The 27,729-nt window shown below is 40.6% G+C and overlaps 1 protein-coding gene across 1 annotated transcript in view; it reads left to right on the top strand.

Annotated features, from left to right (window-relative positions):
• Positions 1 to 21,118: 21,118 nt before the first annotated feature.
• Positions 21,119 to 27,729, top strand: part of LOC149289678 (huntingtin-interacting protein 1-like) — a 39,609-nt gene continuing 32,998 nt past the window's right edge. The window contains exon 1 of the mRNA XM_089490221.1: positions 21,119 to 21,136. Coding sequence (XP_089346347.1) covers positions 21,119 to 21,136 — 18 coding nt within the window. The remainder of the gene's footprint in view (positions 21,137 to 27,729) is intronic.

Below are 27,729 nucleotides of genomic sequence, written 5' to 3'. Positions count from 1 at the left end.
ATAGTGGTAGGTGTTATGCTGTACCACCGTCAATGTCTGCCTCAGTATATAGTGATAGGTGTTATGCTGTACCACCGTCAATGTCTGCCTCAGTATATAGTGATAGGTGTTATGCTGTGCCACCGTCATTGTCTGCCTCAGTATATAGTGATAGGTGTTATGCTGTGCCACCGTCATTGTCTGCCTCAGTATATAGTGATAGGTGTTATGCTGTACCACCTTCAATGTCTGCCTCAGTATATAATAATAACAGTAATGCTGTACCACCTTCAGCGTCTGAGCCAGTATATAACGATAGAAGCTATGCAGTTTTAAAGTGTGTGTGTGTGGGGGGGTGCCACAAACAGGATCCGCCCCAGGTGCCAAATACTCTAGGTACGCTCCCCTGTGTGGAGGGTGAACAAGAGGTCAGAGCCAAGGGTGACATCAAGGCTGTGAACATGATGGGGAGATGATTGCACCATTAACATTAAGGGAAACTGATGACAGAATGTTTACATTGGAGGAAGATGAGACGTTCGGTTTTAGAGAGTTTGAGTTTTAGGAAATGTGCATACATCCAGGTAGAGACAGATGGAAGGCAGTTAGTTACACAATCTAATACACAGGGAGAGAGGTTGAGAGAGGTTGGGAGAGGATATATGTATCATTATCATACAGGTGTTATTAAAAGCCAAAGGATGAGAGTGTAGTGCAAAGAGAGAACAGAAGGGGTCCTAGAACTGAGCCTTGGGGTACCCCGACTGAGAGGGGGTGGGGAAGTGTTACTGGAGATATGATCAGAGAGGTAGGAAGTTAAGTAGGAGAGAGCAGTGTCACGTAGACCAAGATGAAGAGTTTTTTGAAGGAGAAGAGGGTGGTCCACAGTGTCAAAAGCAGCAGAGAGGTCCAGTAGGATTAGCATAGAAAAGTGGCCCTTGGATTTAGCAGTGAGTAGGTCATTAGTAACTTAAGTAAGGGCGGTCTCAGTAGAATGTCAAGGGTGGAAACCAGAATTAAGAGGGTCAAGTAAGGAGTTGGAATCAAGAAACTTAGTTAATTTAAATAATTATTTCAAGATACTTGGAGGCAAGGGGAAGTAGAGAGATAGGACAGTAATTGTGGGTTCTGAAGAGGCTCAAAAAAGTAGACAGCGCAATGGTTATCCTTTGAATGGCAAAAGGTTATGTACTGTAAAAATAAATCACAAGTATAAATATCATAAATGTGTGTGACATTAAATGCAGGAAGCAGATATAATTATCAAACCAGGGAAATTCCCAGTGTCTGTATAAAGCTCTTCCTCTTTTGATGGAATATCTTTGCATCTTTCATCCACAAAGAAGGGGCATGGTTAGCCGTTCAAGGGGCAGAGATGGCCTTAAATAGAATTTAATATGGATGTTTCTATAGTACGGGATATTATACTTTCCCTTTAATGACCCAACAAGGGATAATAAAATGATTACGCTTCTGAGGAGGTTGAGGTTGCTCTGTGATATTCACCCTTGTCTGCACTGCTGTGAGTTTACCACAAGAAAAAGATCTGGTATCAGCCAGATCTAAGTAACCCAAAACCTCAGCGTTTCCGTATGATCTAATCACTTCCTGTATTGTAAGTAGCTGCACATTGTGTGAATACACTAGAATAAGATGGCTTTTGTGTGATAAACACCAATCTCAATAAATTAATGTGACTAATGGAATCATTAACCTCCCCACTGCCAATGGCCACATCTCCCTAAATATATACATAAATGCTCAGGCATAGGGAATGAACTAGCTACAGACTGCCTTTAGTGAGAGGCAACTGGCGTAGGAGCAAGGAAAGTGGAGTAGGCAGAATATGGGTGGAAAGTGGGCAGAGAAGCGAACAAACCCATGGCTGACCTTCATTTCCAGTGTACAGATATTTGTGACCGAAATATGTACAAAAATGTTATATATAGATATTCTGGTTTGGGACATCGCTGTGAGCAGTCTTTTCCCTTGGATGTTGATTTGTAATTAAGAATTTTTTTGTGCACACATTTACAAGTGTAAATTTGTTTTACGTCCAGTTACAATCTACACCAACACAGAGGCTCAGATCTTTCTTTTTGAGTTGTCCTTATGTGGTACCAACAGCTGCAACCTACATTTTATTGATGAGTCAGTGTTTTAAACGCCAGGATCCATGACTTTGAGTCCCACTCTATTGTCTTTAGAGAAATTCAAAGATCAACCATTTCACCACCTGCTGCTATTATATCTTAAAATAACTTCCTGGCAGAAATATATCTGAATACCAATGTTTTTATTGCATAATGTAGAATACCCTTTAAGCATCAGCAGGAGAGATGGTAGCACTTGATACGATATATCCATACGAGTATCCATAAAATAGCTTCAACTGTAAACGTTTGCACAATATTCTGGAAAAAGCACAGACAACTGCAACCCTGTAGTTGAAGCTAAGTAGAACATATTAGGTTAGACTTATTAATTGGGATTTTAGTGAAGAGTACAATAACAATGTTTTGGGAAATGCTCAATTGATGTCCATGTGGGCAGGGGAAGGCTGGCTAGTTAGTGGCAATCACCTCCTGGGTTGTTCTGATGTTTGGCCTGAACTTTAAGGTTTTTTTTTTAACTTTTATTTCCATATTTACCCACCATGATACCTACAGTAACAAGATCCTAGGCAGTAGTATTCAGATCATGACTGGATCCATTCTGTGGCTTGCTATACACCCCCTTTCTGAAAATGTGTTATGAACAGGAGTAGAACATATTCAGTGTCAGACATATGGCTTGAGCTTCTTTATCACTTAGCCTCTTGGCAGGAATTCCCCTGATTAAATATAGATTTTCCATGTAGGTGACAGCACATATAACAGGGTAGGCACACATAAGATCGTGTACATAAATATACTACAAATGCCATAAATATACTTAAGGGATACAAACACATTTAAGAAGGAATTAGATTTTTAATTTACTACCATTCCACAGTTTGAGAAGCTGCTGATAGGTCACTGACCTGCTCAATTAAACTAAGTTCAATTAGTGACTGAACGTAAATTTGATAATTTGGAACGAATGTTTGGTGATTTATATTATTGACACATTGAAGGAGGAAAATCACATAACAAACACACAATACAAATCACAATTGTAGGGAGGATTTTTATTTAATTACCCAAACATGATAGGTCAGTCTGTGGTACTCCCAATAACCTAACATGAGCATCTTGTGGTATAATGGGACTGGAATTTCTATGAATGCAAGTGAAGTACACACTGACTATACCTATGGTTAATGGGCAGGGAGGCATTGCTAAGATTGCAATGGACTGGATCAAGGTGTCTACTGCCATGTAGTCATAGAATCAAATCTCAACCTTTCGGCTATAACCAAGTGTGGCATTCCCTAGGACAGGAGAGGAGAACCACTTGTGGGTAAATTGTACTGACAATGCACAATTTTGTGTGTTTCTTTTTCATGGGTTTATCATTAAAAATGCCATAGTGGGCCTTTTGGTAGCCTCCACTCTGTATAAGATCTGGGTGCTGCCCTAGGCTTAAGTTGTGAAGACATGGCCCATTGAACAGCCATGGCACAGTTAACCAGCCCATTGAATAGTAGTGCTACAGGGAGCCTGATTGGCCAGTTCTGGTTCCTTTTTATGTGGCAGGAGACTTGGACACTCGACCTGCTGCCCTAGATTCTAGTAGGCCTAGGTCAGAATACACCACTAGGCCATCCCCATGGGTTCCAAAGCTTTAGAAATGGTCACCTTTGTGCTGGCTTTCAAGCTGGCAGGAGTTGGGAATTCTTGTTGCCCACAAAGCACTGCCAGCAGAGGGAGGCAAAGACCCTGTCATTCTTGCTTTTCCTACTGGCTGTAAAAGAGGTGAGGAATACGATTGTGAGTCTTGTCATCTCCTTTTTGGATCATGAGTTTCACCCAGCATATGCCTTCTTTTTTTTCTGATATTAAAGCACTTCACCTCAGGCTTCTAAAGAAGAAAAAATAGTCATATTTATTATTAAATCCCTAGTCAGCAATCTGGAACAGTAGGTTAAAATATTAAACAATGGTTTGGAAACGGGTTACGGAGTAAATGAGATGTTTACACGTATTACAACTTCTACTTACAATAACGTGGTAACTATTGTGGTTGTCTCACTGATGTGATACACTGGATACACCATATTTTTTTTAATAAATCAATTTTCATGATCATGGTTTACTGTTGTAAAACTTATAAAATGGTGCCCTCTAGTGTACAAAATGCAGTAGTAAAAATAAGAATGACATTTAGCTGCGGCATGTATATATATATATATATATATATATATATATGATAACATTATAGAAATATATGCAGGGCCAATATAAAGAGCTCTTTAGTGACCTGTTCATTAACAGAAATGTACAGAGAACAAGAGGTCTGAGACTGGAAGAGTGGAAATTTCATAGACGATAAAGGAAGGGATTCTTTGCAGTAAGGTATGGAATTCACTTCCAAGGAAGGTGGTGTTATCAAATACATTAGATGCCGATACAGTGGCGACTCTAGAAACAATATATAGGGGGGGCACACAAGATACTACAGTCATACCCCTGAAAAAACATATATCGTATTGGCTCGGATATAGGCCGCTCCCGCATATAATCCGCACCCTAAAAGTTAGGTGCTTTTTTTAATGAAAAAGGTTTCTGCCCCCCCCCCAGATATACTGCCACTCTGTCCCGAAGATGTACCCCCCCGAGATATGCTGCCACTCTATCCCCAAGATGTCCCCCCCCCCCCACACCAGACTTACCGGTGCAGACTCCACGGGGTCTTGCGGGGCCGACGGGGGACATCTACACATAACGCTTCAACTTCCGGTGCCGGCACTTCCGCCATGGGAAGTACCGGCAAGGAAGATTGTTCACGCAGACGTTCACCGGCAGCGGCGATGCGAGCAGAAACAACCTCCGCTGCCGGCACGTCTGCAAGATGTGCTTTAAAAATCTCCCTTGCCGGGACTCCCCCCGTGGGAATTCCCGGCAAGGGAGATTGTTAAAGCACATCGAGCACGTCTGCGCGATGCGCTTGGACAATCTCCTGTGCCGGCACTCCCCCCGTGGGAAGTGCTGGCAGGGGAGGCTGTCTGAGCACATCCGAGAGTAGGATGCAGGTCCCCTGCACCGCTGCGGGGGATCTGTATCCTAACCCCTCTGCCTGCCCAGCGCCCGGGACTGGGTCCACACTGCCCACACAGAACCTGGCCAGCACCCAGATAACACACATAAGATTTGCCATCTTTGTCCCCAAATAGCCCAGCACAAGTCAACTTTGTCCCCAAACAGCCTGGCCTGTGCCATCTTTGTCCCATATACACTCTGCCTGTGCCATCTTGGTCCCCAAGGCTCAAACATCCTGCTATTGCCATCTGAGGCTTTCCACAATTATACATCTATGATACACACAAACACATTAACTCATGCTCTCCCTCATTCAGACAATTCATCCACACATTAACTCATGCTCTCCCTCATTCAGAAAATTAATCCACACATTAACTCACGCTCTCCCTCATTCAGACAATTCATCCACACATTAACTCATGCTCTCCCTTATTCAGACAATTCATCCACACATTAACTCACGCTCTCCCTCATTCAGACAATTCATCCACACATTAACTCATGCTCTCCCTCATTCAAACAACTAATCCACACATTAACTCGTGCTCTCCCTCATTCAGACAACTAATCCACACATTAACTCGTGCTCTCCCTCATTCAGACAACTCATCCACACATTAACTTGTGCTCTCCCTCATTCAGACAACTCATCCACACATTAACTCGTGCTCTCCCTCATTCAGACAACTCATCCACACATTAACTCGTGCTCTCCCTCATTCAGACAATTCATCCACACATTAACTCGTGCTCTCTCTCATTCAGACAATTCAGCCACACATTAACTCATGCTCTCCCTCATTCAGACAATTCATCCACACATTAACTCATGCTCTCCCTCATTCAGACAACTCATCCACATATTAACTCATGCTCTCCCTCATTCAGACAATTCATCCACACATTAACTCATGCTCTCCCTCATTCAGACAATTCGTCCACATATTAACTCATGCTCTCCCTCATTCAGACAACTCATCCACATTTTAACTCATGCTCTCCCTCATTCAGACAACTCATCCACATATTAACTCATGCTCTCCCTCATTCAGACAATTCATCCACACATTAACTCATGCTCTCCCTCATTCAGACAATTCGTCCACATATTAACTCATGCTCTCCCTCATTCAGACAACTCATCCACACATTAATTCATACTCACTCATTCACACTTTAATATTCTTACTACCCTCTTTCTCAGTATGTACCCCCTCCCTTATCACTTTTTACCCCCTCTCACTCCCTTATCTCTTTCTACCCCTTCTCCCTCCCTTATCACTTTCTACCCCTTCTCCCTCCCTTATCACTTTCTACCCCTTCTGCCTCCCTTATCACTTTCTACCCCCTCTCACTCCTATTTCCCTACTCACTATCTACCATCCCCCCCCTTTGTATTTCACTCACCTTTATGTCCTGTGGCCGGAGAACGAGGCTTCCGTCTTCCTGCTGTGCCGCGGTGCGCGCTGCTTCACTGCTGAGCGCTGGATATGAAGTCATACTCCGGCGCTCAGCATGAAACGCTGGGACCGTGACGGAGGTAGAGGCCTCGTGGAGGAGACTGAGGGGGGCAGAGCGGTTGCTAGGCGCCCCTCTCTCTCCTCCGCGTTAAAAAAAACCCCAAAAAAACATTTGAGGCTGCCTGGGACTTAAAGTCCCATTGCGGGGGGGGGGCAACAGGGGGGGCATGGAATAACCATGGGGGGGCAATTGCCCCCCCTGTAGCGACGCCACTGCTGATGGCAGATTTCAAAGTAGCTTAATTATGGGGGTTTTTTGCCTTATTTTGGATCAAGAATAGGAAGGTTAGGTAGAAGGGTTGAACTTGATGGACTTAGGTCTTTTTTCAACCTTATGTACTATGTAACTATGTATATATATGTATGTAACTATTTGTCTCTGAACCTTGTTAAGTGAATGCCCAATTAGGATTTTTTCTGGATGTGTTTCATACACCGGAGAGGAAGAGCCACTTAACGCTTGTGTGGAACTGTATCACGACATATTCCAGACAACATTCCACCATTAAGATGGCCTACTGGCAGGCCTTTGGGATATGCAGTAAAATAGTAATATTTAGAAGGTACCATAAAACCTTGGCTATAATATCACATGTATGACTATACCATGAAATCATAGACATGCAAAATCACACTATACAGTTTACAGGTAGTAAGTGTTTAGTACAACATAAAACCTCTTTTTATTTTTTGCATTCTTGGTCAGTAATTAGGTAATGTAAGCTCAGATGTTGGTCAAAGAACAATTCTGACCACAAATATTCTGTATAGATTTAATATAATTGTGCCATCACAATTATGTGTGGATTCCTCACTAATAAATAACTAAATAAAGTAAATTATTGACTAACAAATGAATAATATGGATATACTGGCAAACATGTTTTGGAAATCTAAAGGGGAAAAACATCTCTGATTTTGCTGATGCCAAGTAAATAACTAGGTAGGTCATCTTTTAGGAAGGAAAGATCCTGTCCGTACTTTTTCCTTGAAATGCAGTTGGTTTATCAGAGCTGTGATATCAAATCTTCGTACATGGCAGACGTCCAGATTCCTGCTGTACAGATATAACCCAAGGAGGTTTCATGGTTAAAGGTCAGAAATAAGTACAGTATAGTTACAATGATTAAATGCCTTCACAGTAATGCATACAATGCTGTTTATAATATAAGTGAGTAATAGATGAAAAGAGACAGGCCACTTCTCTGAGCCATATGCTCAGGGAACAAGTCGAAACATACTACCGGCCACTCTACATGGGCGCACAGATACCTAGCCGTGCCAAACCTACCATATAAACTAGGTGGTTGACTTCTAGGGAGGTCACTATGAGATTCTCATGTTAGAAGGCAAAGTGTATGCAGGAGGGTAGAGCCACAGGCATGGTTCAACTAGAGCACTAGACACTCTTGGCCAATCTCATCTCATTTTCCTCCTCCCCCTCAATAATTGTGGGTGCATGCTCGAAAGAGTCTAGTGTCTGTCCATGTGTATCCAGTAGGCGGCAGCATGTACGTCATATATCATCTGATGACCCTAAAATTCCAGGGAGGAATATAATCCCTAGTCTGTCCTGTATGTGTTAATTTTTTAATGGCGTTGTAAAATGAAATGATGGTATTTTATTTTCCTCATTCCTGCCTGCTTCAGCTTCCTACGTGTGCATTGTGAGGGGGGGGGATCGAGTGAGCAAACCTGGAAACAACAGCTACTGGGAGCCCTACCTTTTTGGGAACTGGGTAGGTGGCCCCACTGATGTGAGCCCTACTGATCTTGATGGCTATCCCGTTGATAAAGGCCGGCAGCCAGCTGACATCATTAAGCAGTCCCGCTGATATTGCGTGTGGTCCTGCCATCCTAGTGGGCAGGGAGTGGGGCACCCTGCAACATCCATAGCGTACCCAGAGTTTCTCTTTGGTGATCCAGAGAAGCTGTCAAACCTTAATATGGGGGGTTATTTTCTGAACAGAATTCATGAGTGGATGTCAGCAGAGGGTAGCAAGGGGGTGGCTCAGCAGAGGGTAGCAAGTAGTGGTGGTGCCAGTAGTTCAGCAAAGATGGATATTTCTGTATACTGTATTTGTGGGGCTATCAAATCTATATATATAGTTTTGCTTATTAAGCAAAGCTCCTGGTTAATGTCGGCTTTGATTTCTATGCTTCATGTATTGATGACAATAGTGACTCCTTTTTATGCTTTTAGTTCTTCCCATCAATTTAAAAGTCTATCCAACTGATTTATTATTAATGACAAATAACAGCATTAAAGAGCTTTGAAGCAGATGGTTGATGTCAGACTGGAGTTGCCTATATATACAATAAATATATATATATATATATATATATATGTATATATACAGAATGTATTTCACAGACATTATAAAACTATTTAATTGATAGGGGTTAATGTGTTTTAAGTGATAATTTCATAGTATATAATATATATATATGTCTGCTTACGTCCACTTATTCAGAAAAGAATCATTATGCACATATGTGTAATTGGACCCACGCAGTAGTAATGAATGTCACAGTCTGTACTGAAGTAGCTAATCAGTAGCAGAAAAGTGCACATGAAGGTCTCATCAGCATACGCGAGAATACTCTGAGACCCGGAGAGTTCCTAGGTATGCCGAGACCTTCCTGTCCACTGATTGGCTACTCCAGTACAGACTGTGACATTCATTACTACTGGGTGAATATTTTCTGAATGGAATTCATGAGCGGATGTTAGCAGAGGGTAGCAAGTGGGTGGCTCAGCAGTGGTATGCACTGTGTCACAGTGATGTGAATGATTAAGTGTTATGATTTCTGGCTAGTGAATGGTCAATTTGGCAACCATACATGGGCCCCATGAAAACTAACTTTGGCACTACATTTGTAACCATGGAGTGTTTGGCTAAAAGCTGTTAAATGTTTGTGTGTTCTGATTAATTGAGAATATATACAATCAGAATATTCATGCTGTATATTAAGATATATTTTAGATACACAGAGGAAAGAATGGTTGGTAAGAATGTGACTGCTGTGCACATTTCACACATTCCAATGTGTGTTTTTTATCATGAAATTCAATCATTAAATTCCCCCCCCACACTAAAAAAACACTGTCCCTGGGAGGCTGAAAAGCTTGTGTTTCAATTTTTTCAAGAGCATTGTCTTGGCTCATTTTCTTCTGGAGATCAATAGGCCTGTAACGACCTGCTATGTTTTTTGATAGCTAGCAGCTTGACTTAGTAAAACGCGTCCATTTTTAAGGGAGATCTTTGATTTCCCAACTTGGTCCATTAGTAGCTAAAGGGACACCAATCGCCGAGTAGTGAAATCGGCCCCAACTATAGAGGGTCCTGCATCTGCTGCCCTAAACATAGGCTTAGTCAGCCTAGACCAAAATACATAGCTGCGTAGATTTAAATAACAGAATTACACACACTCCACATACAGACAATTCATTCTGGTATGAAGTCTACATCGGTCAAACTTCTGAACAAAGAATTCTGAACAAAGAATTACTTCCCCACTTCCTCTGGAACATAATACCTTCATGGCAAATGCTTATTCCCTCGCTTTTTGAGAAATTTATGGTAAGAGGCGAATGATCTCTGTTTTAATATATTGATTTGGTAATGTGCCTAGATTTTTATAGGCACAGATAAAGAAAGAGATATGCATTTGTGCACCTAGCTAATTCTGTGCAATGCATGGTACTGGGTGAACATAATGAAAATGCGGATGCAGTGGCCAATGCAAAAGCTTACACATCATGTGGTGAAAATATGGAGCAATGTATACTTACATATAAACAGTACGCGAATATGCAATATTTATAATTCTGTTAAGTGTTTCTGGCTTTTCCTATATCTATCATCAACTTTCCTCATTCCTTTCTTCTTGCTTGCTTTCTTCTTTCTCTCTTTATTCTGTTCTATTCTTTCTCTCTTTATTCAATTATATCCTTTCTCTCTTTCTCTTTTTATTCTGCTCTATCCTTTCTCTCTTGATCACCTCTCCTATTTAGTGATTAATCTATGTCTCTCCTTTTCCTACACTAAACCAAGGAAAGTATTCCGAGGTTGTGCAGACTGGATGGGGCGAATGGTTCTTATCTGCCATTACTTTCTATGTTGCTATGTAATGTCTTGCCCGTTAACAAAAACACAATACCCATGGCCGCACTCTGACCACACTGAAGGCACATCCTCTTTAAAAGTATCTAGATTACAGCAAAATGCTGCAACCCTTTGCAGAAGTGTCTCTCAAGAGTTTTGTCTAACATCTTACATATTAGCATGGTTTACTTGTATATATCTGTTATTTCCCCCTCCAGTCAAGCAGTTCCCAATAAAGAAACCCCTGCCCCCATACGAAATACCACAGGGACTCATAGACTGGAAATAACAGACAAGTGTCAGATACTTTAATGTTTTAAAATTCACCTGTGGATATTTTAACCTTCCCCTTTTTTGCTGTTGGGACAGTATTTTCATTTGATCCCTATAAGGGATACTCTAATGTCCCAACGCGGCCCCATAACAATGAATCCATTTGAACGTAGTTTGTAAGATTCCCAAAAAAAGGTCCCAAAACAGAGATCTCTGTGTATAAAATGCTAAATAGTCAAGAGCTACTAAAAAATACTTTGAGCAAACAGTCATATGTAGAACAAAGTTTTGCTACATATGAACCTAAATTGTATTAATCTTAAGGCATGCAAGTATATTCTATATAACAGACTATACAATATAGATCAATGTATAGCTATACAATTTTAACTTCCATCGGATCTCATTAGCATTTGAACTCTTTATGTTCTACTTTTATTTACAGGGGTGACACTGTACCTAGTGCAGTACACCGGGACCCTGACTTACATGGAAATCAGTGGAAACCGTTCTGTCCCTGGATGCTAGTGAGCTACACTTTTCAATTACACTGTATGCTGACACAGGATGGATACAACTGGGCTATAACTGTAAATGATGGGGGGTGGTAGGGGAAAAATTGTTTGGAGGCTCCAGAAATACACTATACTGACAAAAGTATTGGGACACCTGACCATTACACCAACTTTAATGACATTACATTCTAAATACAAAGACATTAATATGTTGTTGGTTCCCCCTTTGCAACAATAACAGCTTCCACCCTTCTGGGAAGACTTTCCACAAGATTTAGGAGTGTTTCTGTGGGAATTAGTGCCTATTTATCCAGTAGAGCATTTGTAAGGTCAGGCACTGATATTCAACGAGAAGGCCTGGCTCGCAATCTCCGTTCCAGTTCATCCCAAAGGTGTTCAATGCGGTTGAGGTCAGGAATCCAGGCCGCCAGTCAAGTTCTTCCATACCGAACTCATCCAACCATGTTTTTATAGACCTTGCTCTGTGCGCTGGGGCACAATCATGCTGGAATAGAAAAGGGCCTTCCCCAAACTGTTCCTGCAAAGTTGATAGTATAGCATTGTCCAGAATGTCTTGGTATGCTTGAAGCTTTAAGATTCCCCTTCACTGCAAGGGAGGGGCCAAAACCCTGAAAAACACCCCCATTCCATTATCCCTTCTCCACCAAACTTTAAAGTTGGCACAATGCAGTCAGGCGGGTAGTGTTCTTCTGGCATCCATCAAACCCAGACTCACCCATCAGACTGCCAGTGAAGTGTCAATCCACAGAACACGTTTCCACTGCTCCAGAGTCCAGTGGCAGTGTGCTTTACGCCATTCAATCTGACGCTTGGCATTGTACTTGGTGATGTGAGGCTTACATGCAGCTGCTCAGCCATGGAATCCCATTCCATGAAGTTCCCGCCGCACAGTTTTTGTGCTGATATTAATGCCAGTGGAAGTTTGGAATTCTTCAGCTATGGAATCAGCAAAGTGTTGGTGACTTTTACGCACTGTGCGCCTCAGCACTCGGTGACCCCGCTCTGTCACTTTACGTGGTCTTCCGCTTAGTTGCTATTGTTCCTAAATGCTTCCACTTTCCAATAACACCACTTACAGTTGACCACGGAATATCTAGCAGGGATGAAATTTCACAAATTAATTCATTGCAAAGGTGGGATCCTATCACAGTACCACATTTGAATTCACGACCCATTTTCTTCACAAATGTTTATAAATGCAAACTGGCTAGGGGCTTGATTTTATACTGTGGCAATGAGTCCTATAAAAAACACCTAAATTCAATACTTTTGTCCACATAGTGTATTTTTGCTCAGGAGGGGCGTACAGTTTTTGGTAACCCCAATTTTTAAATATCTTTTGACATATTCTATACCACAGTGGTTACATTTTAGCGCCCAGAAGGGATGGCAATCCTCAAAGCTATGGTTCCCCAGAAGCTTCCTCCACTGAGGTTCTCCTGAAAGATGAAGGATGCCTCTGTTAGTCTAGAGATAAGCCTCATTATTCAGAAATCTTGAATTAGACAACAATACCTCAATGTACTGAAATAATACTGAACAGTGTGGGCAGTGTACAAAACATCTGTGTTACATTTAAAACTTGCATCCCACGTTTGCTTCTACTGCAGGGTTTCGTTATGTTACAGTTACTACTCATAAAATGCTTAATATAATTCCAGCTTTTGTTATTTTTGCTATGATTGAGCAGCAATACCTTGATAACATAGATTAAACAAGAAGGTAGATATACCTTGAGTAAAGATGCAGCCAATCACATTAATTCCCAACCTTTTAATTACATCACCAGAAATTCCATGAAAAGAGTACACACAAAGAAAATTGACAGAATATCCTATTTCTGTGGTTTACCTGCTAAACTGCATAATTAATTTGTGGCAGATTTCTACAAAGTCATTTGACCAATAGAAGAGCTTAATGCGCAATTAAATCAATAAATTTTTTTAAAAGAGACGTTCACCAGGGCTGTGACCATGATGAAGTCAGGGACCTGGATGAATAAACTGTAACTATTACATTTTTTAAGATTTACAGTACCAGATTAAAACAGTTCTTGTTTTTGCATTATATGTTTTCAGACAGCTGCATATTAGGAATATGTATGTGTCTTAGCTTTGTTAATTAAGCCCATGACCATTCCAGGAACTCTTCAGGTTTGACTCGGAATCTCTGGGTGAAGCACGGCTTCCTTGGGTCTCCAGGTCACTTTCCTGTTTCTCTGGGAATGAAAAAAGTTTTTTGCCACACTGCACGAGCATTTTCGGTATGCCAGAAAAAACAGAAAATACTGTCGACTATTGTTTATTCAGGTCTCTATCTTTATTTTTCTGCCCTGTACACGTACCTGCCGTACCGGCCATGTTTATATGTACCATCTTTTAATGCTGTACCATAGGTGCCTTTAATCTTTTTGGAGTCCTTTGCATTTTCTTATAGGCCCTGCGGGTTATTTCATGACTGGCTGTTTGTTTATGTCTCTCTTACGCCACTTGTTGTATTGATGTCGACACCAATAAACATGTTTAAAAAAAAAAAAAAAAAGTTTTTGGCCATGTCCACTTCTCCTCCTACCCCTGGACACTCTGACTAATGACAGTCTATGAAAGAACATACTTCATCACCAATTCCATAAAGACTCAGCTCACAGTGGTGTTTTGAGCCACCCAAATTAACACGACTGATAACAAGCGTCCAGGTCTGCAGAACAAATTGAGAAACTTGTGGCAATTATGTTTCATTATGAGAACAGATGGAAAAGCAAATAAAAAATAATGCTGGGACTATTTTGGGCCTTCTCAAACCAAAGTGAACTCTAAACTGCCTTAAGGGAAGTAAGGAGATTCTGGACTCTTTGATGGTCTTGAGAAATGAAGATGGGGACCACTGATTATAGTGGCTGATGACACCAAGGTACAATTTTGTTGTTTAGCCATGCCTGGCAACTTTCAGACCAGAGAGTCCAGACACCTATACAATTTTTAATAATTATTGAAGTGCTCCTTCATATTCTGTAGTGCTGTACACTTTGTAAACAGATCATAAGTTATACATCACATAACATTTTGTACTTAGAGAGAGAAAAGTTGAGGAGGACCCTGCTTTATATAATATATTGCTGCACCACTCTTGTCTAGTCCTGTACAACACACCTCCTCTAAAAGGGGTTGCATAGAAAGTCAGGGTAAAGTATGTGTAGTTTTGTGCTTGCCTAGCTGTAGGCACACAATTTACTGCATTCTACAGGATGTAAAATCTTATGCAAGAGTCCTGACTTCTTTGAGTCATAGGTCACTGCCCAGAAAAATAAGTGACGTGTGGCAGCTCTGCTCTTAAATATGCCCAAAATAGTTTTTGGAATTGAGACAAAATGTCTCTGTGGGCAATGCTATGTTAATAGTATATAAAGGGCTCCTGGGGGAGATGTGGTTAATCCAAATGTATAATACAAAATCAAGCAGAGATTACAAAAGCAATAAAGATATTAGATCTTGTGCATGAAGATCAGTTTTGGTGAAAGGTAGTGCAATCACCATAGTAACTAATGGACTCATCCAATGTTACCATTATGAGCCACAATCTTATATGCATAAACTGCATAAACTGTGTTCATACACAAGCACCATTGTTTTCACCTCTTTTATTGGAATGACACGAAAAAAAAGTTAGATAATGGTGTTTATATGATTCAAAATCAGTCACTGAGAGATTGAGGATCACTGTTTACTGGTGCAAACCTAATTATAATTCTAGAAATTATAAAGAGTGACAGTCGTTCTTTGGGACTCAAATGGTTCTGTCCCTTTTTCTTCCCTGATGTCCCTTCCCTGATGTCTCTTCTCTAAGAGATAAAAAAATTTATAGGAACAACAGATAATTATAAACTAATTTGTGTATATATATTCATCTGTTTGGAGGAGGATTTAGGACCCCCCAAAAAAGTACACTAAATGACCAAATGGATGTGGATACCCTTCATAATTATTGAGTTTAGATGTTGCAGCCACACAAACATTGTCAGTAGAGTAGATGGTATTGAAGATCTCAGTGACTTTAAATGTGGTACTGTCATAGGATGCCACAAGTCTGTCCTGCTAGATCTGCCACGGACCTCTATAAGTACTATTATAGTGAAGTGGAAGCACAGTGGGGCTAGCGAGTGCACGTGGCATATAACAATTACCTGTCCTCTGTTACTACATAGTTCCAAATTGCCTCTGGAAGCAACAGAAGCACAGGCATTGCACGTTGTCTCCAACGGTTTCCAAAGCCGAGTAGCTGCACACTGCTGAAGGTCACTACGCAGAATACAAAGCATTGGCTGGAGCATTGGCACACTGTGGCCTTTAGAGCAGTTGAAATGTGTTCTGTGGAGTAAAGAATCACACTTCCCTATCTGGAACTACTTCCTACTGGAATTTATAGTGCCTACTGTAAAGTTTGTGGAGGAGGAGGAATAATGGTCTGGGATGTTTTTTAGGGATTGGGCTAGGCCCCTTAGTTCCAGTGAAGGGTAATGTTAATGCTACAGCATACAAAGACAATCCATCTTTGTAGCACCAGTTTAGGGAAGGCCCTTTCATGTTCCAGCGCCTGTGCACAAAGCATGGTCCATAAAGAAATGGTTTGGTGTGGAAGACCTTGAGTAGGCTTCACAGAGCCCTGACATTAACCCCATTTGAACACTTTTGGGATTAAATGTTAAACCGGGCCTTCTCACCCAACGTCAGTGCTTGACATGACAAATACTCTTTTGGCTGAATGGGGGCAAATTCCCACAGACACATTCAAAATTAAAGACCAAGGTTTTAGAATGGGATATCCAACTAACTCATATAGGTGTTATGGTCAGGTGCCCACATACTTTGGTCATATAGTATATATTTCCTGGCATTGAACAAGCTCACACAGAAAGTACAGTACAGTGAAAGCCTTGGACAAGTGATGCAATTATATAAATTGCAACTTTGAAATATTCCACACGGGAGTCATGACATCACATCTCATTCCATCTTTCAGAATGCAGTGCCTAATAAGCTGCCACCAGCCCTAATACATGGGACATCTGCTGTGGCAGTTTATAGGGACTGTCCATACAAATTCACAACTGTTGGCAGCTTCAAAAGGTGCAGAATCTATAAAACAGAATATGTTGTATTTGTGATTGGAATATATTCTTCAATTGCCATGTTCTTCAGGTTCTGCAAAGCTGATCTAAAAAATAAAAAAATATCCAGCAACATTGTGAATAGAATTACTGACTTTATAAAGGGACCCCCGGACACTGAGGGAAGAATATACTCCTTGTGAAAAGAATGAAGACAGCTAGACTAAGAGCTTCTTAATGGTCCCACAGGACAGACTAAATCCAGCTCATCAAATGTCCCTTAATTATTCATCAGAAAAGCTAAGGCAGCATCCTGCAATAACAATGCCTATCTGTCTCTGGATGTATTCCACCATCTCCAGCTCCACCACTTCTGTAATTCTGCCTGTGTCTTCCCAGCCTCTATGCCATTACAGCTGACCTATTACTTTCACTGGGATGGAGATCTAGAAACAGCTGCAAGTGAATAGGGTGCTAAAGCGGGATAGTGTCCAGCCCACCCCATTCTACCTCTACACATAGCCCCTCAGTATCCCGTGTGCAGCTGACCAATTATTATTCAGTGGACTGTGAAGGCCGGAACTCTGGTGCTAATCCTCCTGCTGCCAACAACTGCAGATCATTTCCCTGATAACGCCTCCATTGCCAAGTGACACAGAATACAGAAGTATCAGATTCCTGGGAGTACCATGTGTTCCGAATTTCTATTGCAGTGCAGTGATTAAAGGAACCCCCCCTTATATTTGTTATTCAGTTTTAATGTATATTGGAGTCAGGGTGACCACATCGGCCACATTTTCCCGCACACACATAATTTTTACGTATTGCTGACCAGCCCAGATAAAACGCTTATCTGCAGTATAGGGGATGTATAACTGGCTAATTGGTTCCCTTCCATGAGTCTATACATCCCACATACTGCAGGGCAGCATTTTATCTGGGCTGGTCAGCATTATGTACAAATTATATATGTCACCCTAACTGGAGTCCATTTACCATGCTTTGATCGTTGCGTTGAACTAAATTAATTTCTTCAACTACCACGGCCAAGGGCTTGTCTTTTGTTTGCCATTTTTGGAGATATCAAGTATAAAATTAAGATCCATTATATAGTCCAGCGCAATCCTGGAGTTCTTCCCGTCACCCACCTTTACAAAGACTCCCTGGACTTAATAGAATGGTGAGGAATATATTTTGGTAATTTCTCCCTGGTATACATATAAATGGTGACGTATCTTAGACACCCAGGGCATTGTTACCAGTCACCCCCAACGCACAGCTTTCCTTACCGCTGAGCTTTGGGATATGACATCATATTCCAACACTCAGCCTTCTAAGGGTGCCCTGAGCAGAGCTGAACTATGGTGTCATTCCGTGGTAAAATCACTCGATGCACGTGACGTAGGGTGCCGATACGTGCAGCTCTACAGGTTGTATAGGAACATCTGCTCGGAATGTGAATTATTAATGTCATTCCCTTTGCCAGTGCATTGTTGTAAATTTTACTAAAGAAAGTATTAGGCAAATTGGGAATGGAAACTGTCGTACCACGCAATGTTTGCGATTGGACTCCACGGCAATTTAAAAGAGGAAGCACAAAGGACGGGAGTCAATGGGGCAAATCCTATTTAAAATGTAAAAACGAGGAGTGTCCCAGGGAGAACGCTGATATCAGTTCCATTAACACATTTTGCATCAATTGCGACACAAAAGTCTTGTACAGATGACACAAGTGTGTAGGAGTGTCACCACAAAATGACAATACATAATATATAATATATATATTTACAATACAATATACAGTATGACAGTCATCTGACTGGCAACAGCAGCAGCGGATACTACAAACATAGATCATTTAATTCTAAATAAGTATGTAATAAGTATAAGTATGTAATAATAATGCCAGCTAGTTTAGTTTGGAAACGCACATTCATATATAGGGCACTTTGTTTTATCTCATAGCACTGGGTCACTCTCCTCCATGTCCACTGAATGCCCAATTCACTTCCCAACCAATTTAACCACAACCCTCACCCGTGGTTAGCCCTCCTCGCAGAAGAAGGAGAGCTCCGGGTAGCCTTTCCTCTGGTTTTTCTAGGTATGGTTATAATAAGTGTACCAGCCAGGGGTCCATCGAACATTTACCCCGAATGTCTTGTCTGAATACATATACCGGTACTTTGATACGGCTATGCAAGAGTGGTAAGTGCCATCAAACTTTACAAAGCCAAGTTCGTCTGTGCGTTGAAAGGCATCTTGTATATTTTTATTAAAGGTAATCTGTCCCGTTCCCAGGTGATATATTTCACAATTTAGCGCACTTACCTACTTAAAGTCACAATGAATTTTGTGTCATTGGGTGTATTTGGTTTTTAATGCAATACTTGCCTCTGAAGAAGCCCAGTGAGGCGAAACGCGTTAGGTGTAAGAAGCCCAAGTGAGGTGAAACGCATTGGGTGTATTTTGTTAATGTAATGCTTGCCTCTGAAGAAGGCCAGTGAGGTGAAACGCGTTAGGTGTATTTTATTTATAATGTGATACTTGCCTCTGAAGAAGTCCAGTGAGGCGAAACGCGTTAGGTGTGGTTTATTTATAATGTGATACTTGCCTCTGAAGAAGTCCAGTGAGGCGAAACGTGTTAGGTGTATTTTATTTTAATGTGCTTACTACAAAAAAACATTATACATCTATTTACCTTTTTATGTTTATTTGCTTTAAGATGAATATACCTGTGATTATTTATCCTACTATTACTTTCTTCTGAAGCACTCACGCCAGTTCCAATTATCCATTGTGTGAAACACTGCCTGGATACCTCCGTAACAGGGATACATACCTCCCATGTGCCCCTCTTCAGGAAGGACAGTCCCGTTTTGGGACCCAAATGCCTCTGTTCCTCTTTCCTGCCATGAAGAATCTCTTCTATGAGCTCCAAGCAGTTGGCGAGTGCATCACAATGTTCAACAGCCCTAAAAGTCACACATATAAACATGTTTATATAATAAATTGTGTGAATCCGATACATTATTCTTCTACATTAGCAGATATCAGGAGGTCGCAGAGAAGTCCCAGTAAAGTCCATTCTGTTTATTCATCCGAATATATGACAACTGCACATGATCCCTGACCAATGTATTACCAAGGACTGCAACTCCCATCACTCACTTAAACCTGAGTGTTAGCACTTTATATGACAGTCTAGGGTTTCACTTACATCTTTATCTGAATTTATAAATGGATTTTCTTGGTTCCACAAACACCTCGTATAGGCGATGGGTTTGGAGGAGCATTTGTCTACTTAACGGTTAATGCCCGGCGCTCCTCCGTGCCGGACTGCATGACATCTCCTCCCTCCCGGGCGATTCTTATTGTAATGCCGCTGATGCACATGCCTAGAGCCGTCCCCCCCTGTCTGCTCGGGGCCGGGGTGCCTTTTCTCTATCCCACAATCCTCCCCTTTCTCCATCCTGCGTCCCTCCTCTCCGGGGGCTGTCTGTACCCCCCCCCCCCCAGCTTCTAGCAGGAGGAACGGGGCTGAGCGCCTAATGCCAGGCAGTCTAATCAGACCACTTATTGTCAGTGTTGGTAGATCAGGAGTAGTCTGAGCATTGCCCCGTCTCTGTGGATCCCTTTGTCTCTTGTATGTGTGCCAGACTGTCTGCTGCTGCCTGCATGCTCCCTGTGTGTGTCTGTGCATCGATTTGCCCCAGTCTCTTCCTCCCTGCACACACACTCACTCACACACTCACTCACACACTCTATCTCCACCCCTCCTGCTGTCTCTCTGCTGTGATCTCCTGTTTCTCTTGTAACACTATTGCTTTCAGTCCCATCTGTCCATTGCTTGTTTCGGGTCCTGCTTATTGCTGCCTCCGTGTGCGCTGCTTTTTGGGCTGTTTGCGTGGTTGGCTCTGGACTGTTTTTGTATCACTTTACCCACCCCCTGTCTCCATCACAGTCTCCCTCCTGATTTTCTGCCTGCCTGCCTGCCCCAGTGCCTTGCTCTTCCTCTTTAATATGTTTGGGTGCCCTCTTTCTGTCTTGGTGCTGGCTCTGATCTCTGCTAGGCTTTAGTTCTTATTTAGTTCTTTATTCTTATTGTTTTCTTACCTCGCCTTAGTTCCATTGCTCCCTTAAAGTCTGTGTCTTCTCCTCTCGGTCTGCACCCTTATCCTCATCCTGGTGTCTCCCTGGTGCCTATAGGTCCCTGGCTGTGTATGCCCCTGCTCCCAACTCTCTGTGTCGGGGTCTTCTTTTGTATTCCTGGGTACCAGGGTGTGTGTACGGGCGGATCATGTGGCTTCTAGTCCACTACTAAACACTCAACAGGATTTGTTTGGATATTGAAGGCAGAGAACTTGTTGGAACTTAAGAGGTCTTCTCCTGGCCTTCAACAGATCTATCCGAAAACATGGACGCAGGGAAAATGGTGAGTAGGAAGCTAAATTACACTGGAGGGTATCAGAACCACCAAAGTTGAATTAAGGGTCAAAGGGGAAGCAAAACCGATTTCTAAAATTGTGTAATTCTTTCTGGGAATGATAAATGCTGGATGAAAAGCACTTGAGATGTAGAGTGCTACTGGAATTCGCAGAGCAACAATAACAATCATAATATTTACATGGGACCCGGTGACTCTTATATTTCTTATTTGGTATCAATATATCAATGTATCATTATGTATTGCCTAGAACAAAAAAAAGTGAATGTTTGAGTAAACAGAATAAAGTTTTTATTAAGAAATGCCTCATAACTTGCAGTGCTGGTATATTCTAGGTAGCCATGTATATATATATATATATATATATATATATATATATATATATACAATCCAACTTGGAACTTGGCTGGTTAGTGAGGAAGAGCTATTTAGTACCGGTAAAACCTAGTTATGTGCCTGATTATTTTAGTATTTCCATCCCTCTGGTATTTGCATTGCCCTGGTTTACAAGACTTATATGTCTTCTTTGTAAATTAACCTGATTAACCTGATGTTTATCTGAGTATGTTTTCTAATGATGGGTCATTTTAACTTCCACCTGTGCCCTTACTATGCCAGTACGGCATCAGTGTCATCAGTGACCGGCACAAGCGGGTGGATATTGATTAGTCATGGCAATTTAAGGAAGAATATGTAAAATATAGTTGCCGTCATTCTAAACACATCTTGTTTCAAAGGTCCTAGTGACATAAATTATTTTCTTTATAATGTCTGCTTATAATGCATTGGAGATCGTATTGAATAGTGGGCTATTGTGAGCCACATCTTAGTGTATTGTTAGAAGAAAATAGCTGCCCTGTAACATTATTTTAGGTGTTTTGCAAATTAATAGAGGTGCTCTTTTCCCTACAGCAACCAATGATAAAGCCCTGTTGATTGGACCACTTCAGTAAGACTATAATTATTATTAAGACTATTATTAGTACTATTTATTGTTTTATATAGCGCCATCTTAGTCCGTAGCACTGTACAATAACTAGTCAGGACATGACAAGTAGTACATAACATAACAATTCGACTTACAGGCCCATCTCACATGAGCTTACTACTTTCTACTACTAAGTTTTTAAGTAACTGTTCCCTTTACATAAAAATGTATTGTGTTCTTCAACAATTTAGTATACTATGGTTTTTATACTTTAACTTTATTTTGGTTTTGAAGCTGGCCACATTCTCTCCTTAATGTCTTAAGAAAATGTAACAGATTTAGACGCAGGGGAAAAAGGTTGAGAAGTTGAGAAGAGGGTTATCTAAGAACAATGGGATAAACTTAGACAGCAGGAGAAGATGGACCTGCTCTTCTGAGTGTACAATCTGTTAGGAGACTAAGAGAGAGATTGAGACAGAAGGTAAGGGACGGCTTGGACAAGGATGATTGATTGTAGTCAAGATCTTGTGAAAAAGTCAGTGGCCTGGAAAGATCAAAACCTAGGGAAGCAGATGGTTTCTTTTGAGGATTTGGGTGGGTTCTTTTGCACCAAAATTACTCTGAATACATAACCCTCATAGGCTTAGATATCCCAAGCATCAACACGACCTGACATGTTTTTGTCGTGTCTCTTTATCACTTGTTTTCCTAAGATTTTTTCACATGCTGTCAAGCATTGAAGGAACAGCTCCTTCAAATCAGTCACGCTCCAAGATGAAAAGAAAGCCAAATTATGTAAAGAACTCTTACAGGAATTTTAACTGAACATGTGTAGTGTCTAGATACTCGTGGTAATTTTACTGAAATTCAATTTGAATAATGTTCCAATTCAATTTTAATTAAATGTGGAACAATCAGATACAAGCCATAGTCCAGAAAGACTTCTAATTTGTCTAAATCTTCTGTACCCAGGGAAGGGCTGGCAAGGGAGACAGGGGGCAATTGTATCCTGGGCTGATTAGAGTAGAGTGTGGGTAACTGCAATAATGTTTTAGGTCCCTGAAATCCCACCTACAGCCACTGGGTTCATGAGGACTTGAAGAATGTGGTGGTCAGGATTAGAGAAGACAGCTGTATTACTGGGCCATTTGCCTCAGCCTACCCATTGGGCTGAATGATGCTAGCCCTCCCGTCAGTAATCATTTGCCATGTGTACAAGCCTATGGAATATGTAGATGTTTATCCATGAAATGTGCCTTTGGGCATATGATAACTGTGTGCCCCTTTCAAATCAATTTTTCTTCCTTTAACAAATGCATTGAAGGGTTTGTCAGAACTCCCTATGTGCATTTGCTCTCTTCCGCTGTCACCCCAGCTACTTGGCTTGCAAAAGATGTGTTCAGCCGAACGTCATATGAAAAATGCATTGTTCAGGGGTTTGTTAAGCACCCATTGTTCCTCTATAAACTGCAGGAAGTGTTTTTTCTCTAGACTTTTACACGTCATATGTTAAAGGGACACTCCAGCCATCAGATGCACTTGATGCATATAATAGATGAGTGGTAAGTTTACATGGTGCCCCCCTTGCAAGTACAGTCAGTCAGTGGTGTGAAATGTCAGTCAACAAAGGGAGCATTCTGCTGCAGCTCTCCTAAAGGCAAGTTGTTTTTTTGTTGTATTTTTTTTGTTAAATGTTGAAGAATGCAAAGTACTTACATAGTGCTTAAATATGCATTTTACACTGGTGTGGTTGCCTGGGACATTAGACTGTCCCTTTAAGTGGCCTGGCATTAAAAAAGTTGACATGAGACCCCCGTGCGCCATTGATTTCAAGTTGACCACTTTCCTGTCCTAGACTGGCTGATCAAATCAGTGGGTCTAATTATCAGACTGGGTATTTCTTTCATATTTAAGGGATACACACTAAAATACTTGTAAAATAAATGTAAAGCTGCTGGGACACCGGAGTGTCCCATTAAATGTCTCATTGCTGGTCTTCTCACCTTAGAAGGAACAACTTCATCTAATGGGTCTTACCAGGATCCAGCATCTTCATGATTGATTGCTTATTTCTTGGCCAGCTGTGGCCCTAGCATAATTCTGTTGATGAGGGTACATTTGTTTTCATGGAGCCATACAAACTGGAAAGTCCACTTTTAAGTTGTAGTGCATTATGTTTGTTTAATAAGAAATACAATCTTTGTTCTCCAGTTGTTATTTTCCTTGGTTTCTTGGCTACCACGACCCTCTCCTTCAGACCAATGGATGCATTATACCCAACAGCAAATGCCATTTTGAAAAAAACATAGCTAGCGCTTTAGTGATACTGGTACATTCTTATGTAAAGTTGCTTTTGTTGTGGGCAATGAAGGCAACATGCCAGAAACTTATGGATCCCACCTCATCCCTGGAACTATTGGAACAGCAGGTGCAAAACATTAGGACTTAGTGCCCCTTATAAAATGCTCTGGCTAAAAGATCAATGTATTCTAGCACAGTCATTTACCAGTAGGAGACCTAAACATATTCTTGCACCGGCTTAAACATTATTTAGTTATATAGGTAGGTTCTGGTAAAAAAAGTGTTTGATGAAGACCTTATTATCTGGAGTTTGGAATATTGCAAGGCTTCTCATTTAGAGCTGTCTAGCTTTCTTGAATGCTTATATCTCTCACCACTGATTGCAGATTTGGAAGCCAGAGAGATCATACCATGTTAACTTTACTTTGTTAACAATTGAAATACCAAAGGATACAAAGGCAAAGTAATGCTGGTTGTAAGCATTTTTTTGCCTTTCTTCTCTCTGTGAATAACAATTGTCGACTGATTTTCTATTTAACAAATAGAAGTGCTTGTCCGCACTACAAATACGTAGCAAACCTATTTTGGGGATTTTTATCATGTGTCCAGACTTCCTTGGTTGTAAATTTTCATTCCGATGCCTGACTTCTTGTCCAATGCTTATCTTTCCGTGAATTATATTTCCGTCTGTATTTACCAAAATGATTTTAAGGCACTATGTTACATAAAAACGACCAGTTTAAACACTTAGTAAGTTGCTAAGGGAGAAATCAGTCTATTGCATTTCCTATGAATTTTGAAGGGTTAATGCAATACTTCTTTTTATTACAAGTTCCCAAACTGAACAATACAAAGTGCTTTATTCATAAACGTATATCTTGACTCTGTTCTTTTGTGTGCGCTGGCGTACATCGTAAGAGCTCCTGTATTGCACTACATATTAGTCCTTATCATACTGCCTTGGTAAACAATAGAACGGCTCTGTCTTAATCAACCAATTTGGTACTCTAACTAATGACAACTATGGAGGAACGGACTTCATTAGCATTGCCACAAAGAATAAGCTCACTGTATTTTAAGCTCAAACTGATTTTCTCCTCTTGACATAAGACATATGAAATAGCACTTTAATTCCTGAATTTCTAATGTACTCTGTAGAGAGTCACCTGATGGGACAGAACACAATATCTAGTCTATGTTGATATAGAGGTGATTGTGAATGCAGATCATACTCCTAAAATCACACAGGTTGAGTTTGTATGGTGGGGATATGACGTATGGTACCAAGCGTGTAATTGGAATTTGCTAAAAACATTAATATAAGATCCTTGTAGTGGGGCACTTAGGGGCCGTGGGTAGTGAAGGTAGTAGTAGTGTGGGTAGTGGGAAGAGAGAATAAGACAGACAGAAAAAGAGAAAGAAGAGTGAGACTATAGAGAAAAGAGATACATTGATTGAGGTGAGATGTGTCATCGTGCTTCCTGCCAGTGATGTAAATTATGTTTCTTTTAGTGCTCTTCCCAGAAAAGTTGCTCGCTTTTTTGCAGCATATTAGCCATTTCATTCATTTAATATATATAATGCACTATTGTTGCTGTAGGACACAATCCAGTGGTGTCAATGTCAGTTTAATTGTTCTGCAGATTGCATGTTTAGCTTTTGCCACCCAACGTAGGCAATGTGTTCATACATGGACACCATGGTCAGAAGAAGGATTTTGTCTGTCATCTGCCATAAAGCCAGTTGTTTCACCCCACCCCCATTTAAGAAGTTCAGTAATAATGGGAAGTCCTTCCATAGAAAACCTTACAAACCTTTTTTTATTTTTAGAATGGGTGTATTCTTTTGAAAGGGTAAGCTTATGCCAGACATTGTTTTTAGGTAACTGTATAATGAAAGTAACAATTATTTGTATTTGTGTATTGGAAAAAATCAAGCTGTTTTACTTTTTGTAACCATATCTGAATTGTTAGGCAGATCAACTGTTTATACACCTTATTTTAACAAACTATTATCCCATTGTTTTTCCTTAAACAAAGAGAACTCGATTGATCCTTGGTAGGTGCTTTGCCCCTTTTTAAGCTGTTTCAAAAAGCATTTTAAGCATTTTAAGCCTCTGCAAAAATTATCAAAAGCTGTACCTAGGAGCAGAAGACCAGCATTGGTGAGATTTCCTTGTTCTCTGGTTGGTCTGTCAACAGCAATCAACTAGATGATGATAAGTGTGGAATAGCAGGGATCAGATATTTCATAAATAAAAACCCCTACCTCATATTTCATAATGACTAGTTTAAAAAAACAACAAAAAAACAAGAAAGATGCATGGCAAGGGGGTACTAGTTAATTGTCATATATTTAAGCTGTACCCAGTGTATAGTCACTACCAAGGCTAGGAACTTCATGTGAAGTTTGAAAAGAAGATTTGATAGGTAATTCCTGATGTATGTAGCCTTATTAACCCAAAATAGAGTCTTCAGTTAACGTGGTTACCTTTTTTCACGCCAACATAGAATAATGTGTAAAGTTACCAGAATGTCCTTATATCTTATTCTTACTATAATTGTATTCAGTGCTAGTAAGAATGATGTTTATATTGCTATAGTTAGTAAACTGGTAAATTCTGGATATTAGGTGGAACAACAACTTTAATGGTGTCTGCAAATGCTTCCTATCATGTGTCCTATGTTAAATGTTGGACAGCAGTACCATAATCTATGCAGGTAACTGTCAAGCGGATCAATTGTTGACCAGCCAGGCAAGTATGCTCATTATAAGGAATTCTGTATAAGTATGTGCCAGAATGGGAGAGAGGAAATGAAGAAAAGGGTAGAATCTGAAAAAGCTGCTATCCCCCAATGAACTGTTCCCAAATGTTCTAGGACAATGGGAATACAGTAAAAATCTATTTGCGGTGACATGTGACAGGAAAAACTAGACAGTTGAAATATAAAAACAGTTAATTCAGTAATTAATATATAGAATATCTATCTATATATAGAATATATCTTAGATAGGAAGAAAAATACAATTGGTCTTAGGTTGACATGCTTGTTCCTACGATCATAACACAGACATTGATATTTCCGTATTGTCCCCAGAGGATATAGTCCTAAAAAGTTTGTAAAAAGTTTCTATGGATGATTTGGTTTTCTAAAACGTGTCACCAATTTCTTTGGACTCTCAAGCCCATACACACTGGTATTAATCTAACATGCACTATGCCAACCAAGTGCTCCATATTCCATATTGTATTCTTGAAAGCGTTTATGATGTGTCCAGCACCATTCAAAAAAATAACAAAAGCAGGGAACTTCATCAGTTCCACCATTAATTTTTTTTAACCCCTTAAGGA

The sequence above is a fragment of the Sceloporus occidentalis genome, unplaced genomic scaffold (genome assembly GCF_023333645.1).
Source record: "Sceloporus occidentalis isolate IW3139 unplaced genomic scaffold, rSceOcc1.0.p SCAF_43, whole genome shotgun sequence".
Lineage (NCBI taxonomy): Eukaryota > Metazoa > Chordata > Lepidosauria > Squamata > Phrynosomatidae > Sceloporus > Sceloporus occidentalis.
The sequence above is the reverse complement of the archived record's forward strand: the minus strand, read 5'-3'. Positions and strand labels throughout refer to the sequence as shown.